This window comes from Anneissia japonica, unplaced genomic scaffold (genome assembly GCF_011630105.1).
Source record: "Anneissia japonica isolate Jap-2015-1 unplaced genomic scaffold, ASM1163010v1 scaffold287552_len37728_cov108, whole genome shotgun sequence".
In the NCBI taxonomy this organism is placed as follows: Eukaryota; Metazoa; Echinodermata; class Crinoidea; order Comatulida; family Comatulidae; genus Anneissia; species Anneissia japonica.
In genome coordinates this window covers 28,813-32,555 of record NW_022753992.1, presented here as the reverse complement: position 1 = coordinate 32,555, position 3,743 = coordinate 28,813, and the positions used below count along the sequence as shown (strand labels likewise).

Below are 3,743 nucleotides of genomic sequence, written 5' to 3'. Positions count from 1 at the left end.
AGGACCTACGATCTTGATACTTTTAACGGACTTAATTCCCTTCAATCTTTGTTTTTTGTATATTTACACTTACTTGGTACTACCGTTATCACCTACTGCAATGTTAACACAATCAGGTATAAGCCTACTACTAATAAATACTATCATCAACAACAGAAATAATGATGACGATATATAATTTTCTCAATAGTAATAACAAATACCGTTTTCGATACATTTGTTTTATTCGGTCTTGTACTTCACAGATATTCGGATGAGTTTAGTATCTGCTGCATTATGGAACGTGTTCTAAATAGTTTATTTTCGCTTACTAATTATATTGTTTGTTCTTTTTCGTTTTCAAGGTATTTGAATGATAACAAAATAACAAGTTTGAAAAGGGGTGTCTTCAGTGGTTTGACAAGTCTGCAAGAGTTGTAAGTGACAACTGACAAGCTATCAATAATTTGCGATCACAAACGAAGACCATTTAGCAGAATATGTGTAAATAGACCTACACATTTAACTAAGGAATGCAATCACTTCTAGCTTCTTTAATAATCGTTTTTTGAACATTACGATGTCGTGTCTGACTAACCAAATGTAGAATTTCTTTGTAGGCCTTACATATTATAAATCAATTACAAACCACTGCCTAAACTCACGTATTATCAACAATACATCAAATGAGTTATCGATCACAAACAAATTATATAGATTACAAAATAAATAATTGAATATACATTGTGATTGATCACATGACGAGTATTAATTACTGAGTATGAAAATCATACCGATTACTGGTTTTATAACAATCGATTCCATATCAAGAATCTATTACTTTACAAACAATTACTTTTACACCACTTATCATTTTCACACGTTACTTATTTCACATAAAATATTATAAATTAAAATTAATTTATATGTATTTATAAATACATGTAGGATGTATTAAATATGTATGTTGTATAAGGATTATGCTTTTATGTCTGTTACATACCGATCACAGCTCAATTATTGGTTACAAACAATATAAATCACCATAATAAGCATTAATTATTTACAAAATAATGACGATTTCCAACACTTATTTTAAAAGTTTGTAATTGATTTAATTCTCGATAGATACTTGCAAGTCAACGAGTTAAGGACCTACGATCCTGATACGTTTAATGGACTTATTTCCCTTACAACTTTGTAAGTTTTTAATATATTTGCACTTACTTGGTACTACTGTTATCGCCTCCTACAATGTTAACACAATCAGGTATACTACTAATAATACTACCATCAACAACAAAAATAATGATGACGATATATAATTTGTGCAATAGTATCATAATAAATACCCATTTTGATATATTGGCTTTATTCGGTCTTGTATTTCACAGATATTCGGATGAGTTTAGTATCTGTTGCATTATGAAACGTGTCCCCGACTGCCGTCCGGCTACTGATCAGTTTTCCTCTTGTAAAGATCTCTTGAAGAGGGAAGCGTTGCGGATCCTGATGATGATTCTTGGAATTACTGCCCTTATCGGCAACTTAGCTGTTATTATACTGCGATTGCTGGAAAATGACTTTAATGTCCAATCCATACTCATAACTAATCTTGCAGTATCAGATTTGTTGATGGCGGTTTACATGATAATCATAGCAGGAGTTGATCTTCGCTACAGGGGTGTGTACGCAATGTTTGCAAAGGCCTGGAAAACCAGTTTCCTTTGCAGTTTCGCCGGGTCTATCTCCACATTATCCAGCGAATGCTCTGTATTTATGTTGATGCTTATGAGTTTTGACCGTGCAGTTACAATAGCTAATCCTTTCAGCAACATTCGACTCAATCGTAAAAGATGCATTAAGATTATCGGTGTAGCCTGGCTGGTCATAATTTTTATCAGTTTCCTCCCGATGTTCAACCATCTAAGCTTCATCAACATACCGTATTTCGGAAGTAACTACTATGGACGGCAAAGTGTGTGCCTGGCTCTACCGCTAGCAAGAGACCGATTACCAGGCTGGGAATACGCCATAGCAATTTTTATCGCCTTCAACCTCTTTGGATTCATCGTCATCGCCGTGAGTTATATCTCAATTTACATCTCCGTAAAGAGAACAGCATCGAAGGTTAATAGAAGTCAGAGGCGCGCAGAGGAGGTTAAGATGGCAACCAAGATGGCAATGATCGTCCTAACCGATTTCTGTTGCTGGTTTCCAATTATCTTGATGGGAATTGGATCCGAGGTTGGTGCCTGGAAGCTCCCAGCCGACATATACGCATGGTCAGCGACCTTTATTTTGCCTATTAACTCCTCTCTTAACCCATATCTTTATACAATCGCTTATAAGTGTGACTTTAAGAAAAAGTCACCGAAACAGGTGGCGATAGAAATGCGTTCAGTCCAGCCCAGACCTTCGCCACCGTAGAACCGTTGTCGTCCAGTCTGTTGCCACCTGGCGCCATGGTACGTTTTCACTTCTCCTCACTTTTTACCAAGCTTTTTATGATCTATGTCATCTAGTCAGCGTTTCTGACTTTTTCAAAGGTGCTAACATGTATCCTTCTTTTTGATCCTGCATCCAACAATTCAAATCCAACAAATAATTTGAATCAAGATTGTCGTTAACACTATTAAATTATATATAAATCATCAAAGAAAGGTAAATACAGTGTTCGAGTAAAGGACATAATAATACATCGTGTAGCATAGCTACAATACAATACAATACAATTCAATACACTTTATTCGCAACTAGAAACAGTTGGACTGCACATGCATAAACAAAATTTAAAAATTGCCTTAAAAGTTAAAAAAATATCAAAACGGAGACAGTAGTACAGTAAAAACAAAAAAAAACAAAAAAACAAAAAACATAAAAGGTACGCAAAGCACAAAACAAGAAACAAAAGAGAGTAATATAACCATCATTATCGCTGAGCCACTGCACATTGTATTCTGTCGTGATATCGGCGCCCTATTTAAATTCATGTTGATTGATTGATTGATTGATTGATTATTCTTAGCTTATTTTATTCTATGTTTAGGATTAGTACCAAGTCAATTTGTGAAAGTAAAACAACAGTCATTAGCTATACTGTACTACCCAGTTTGATATTCCTATAGATTAGGACATGTATTCATCACGTCGTTTAATGGCCTAGCAGATTACTAATTAAAATAAGAATCACGGTTTAATTATAAAGATGGTGAATTATATAGTGTCGTTGTATTACTCTGTGGTAGGTGTGTTGTATTAGTTATGCTGTTCTGGACGACCACAAACGTGAGTGTCGCACGGCTTCAACCACATGATGCGGCGTAGGCCTACATTACATTACATTATTAAAGGCCTACACATGATTCTGTGACGTTTTTGCCGTTTCGCTCCGGGTTACGGAAGAGTATTAGGAGTAGATAATTAGATGCACTGTACAATAATATCGTGTTTAATTCAATGTTTAAGCTCAGTCCGATTGGTACAGTATCGACAGAACTACTTTTAGTAGAATAATATTGCACTGTATAGGAATATAATAGCGGTTATGTTATTTTAACACAAGTATAATATTGTCTTAAGTGAACTTAAGTGATTCAATATTATCTTGCTAATATAACTCTATACGGTCCCTGTATCAATGTCATCGTAATACAGTGCCTTAATGTTACCATTTTACATTTCCACTATATTGTATTTTATTTAGATATTGTGAAATAGATATTACTTAGGCATTACTTATTATAAGTCTTCTGTTTTATGTA

The 3,743-nt window shown here is 34.4% G+C and overlaps 1 protein-coding gene across 1 annotated transcript; it reads left to right on the top strand.

Annotated features, from left to right (window-relative positions):
- The first annotated feature begins 1,404 nt into the window (after window positions 1–1,404).
- LOC117122993 (G-protein coupled receptor GRL101-like) lies at window positions 1,405–2,786 on the top strand. The gene has a single exon (XM_033268779.1). It carries the CDS (start codon window positions 1,405–1,407, stop codon window positions 2,407–2,409), a length of 1,005 nt encoding a protein of 334 aa, XP_033124670.1. The 3' UTR covers window positions 2,410–2,786.
- The last annotated feature ends 957 nt before the right edge of the window (window positions 2,787–3,743 follow it).

Excerpts from the sequence above, each read along its gene's own strand:
- LOC117122993 (XM_033268779.1), top strand. The coding sequence starts at position 1,405 with ATGAAACGTGTCCCCGACTGCCGTCCGGCTACTGATCAGTTTTCCTCT.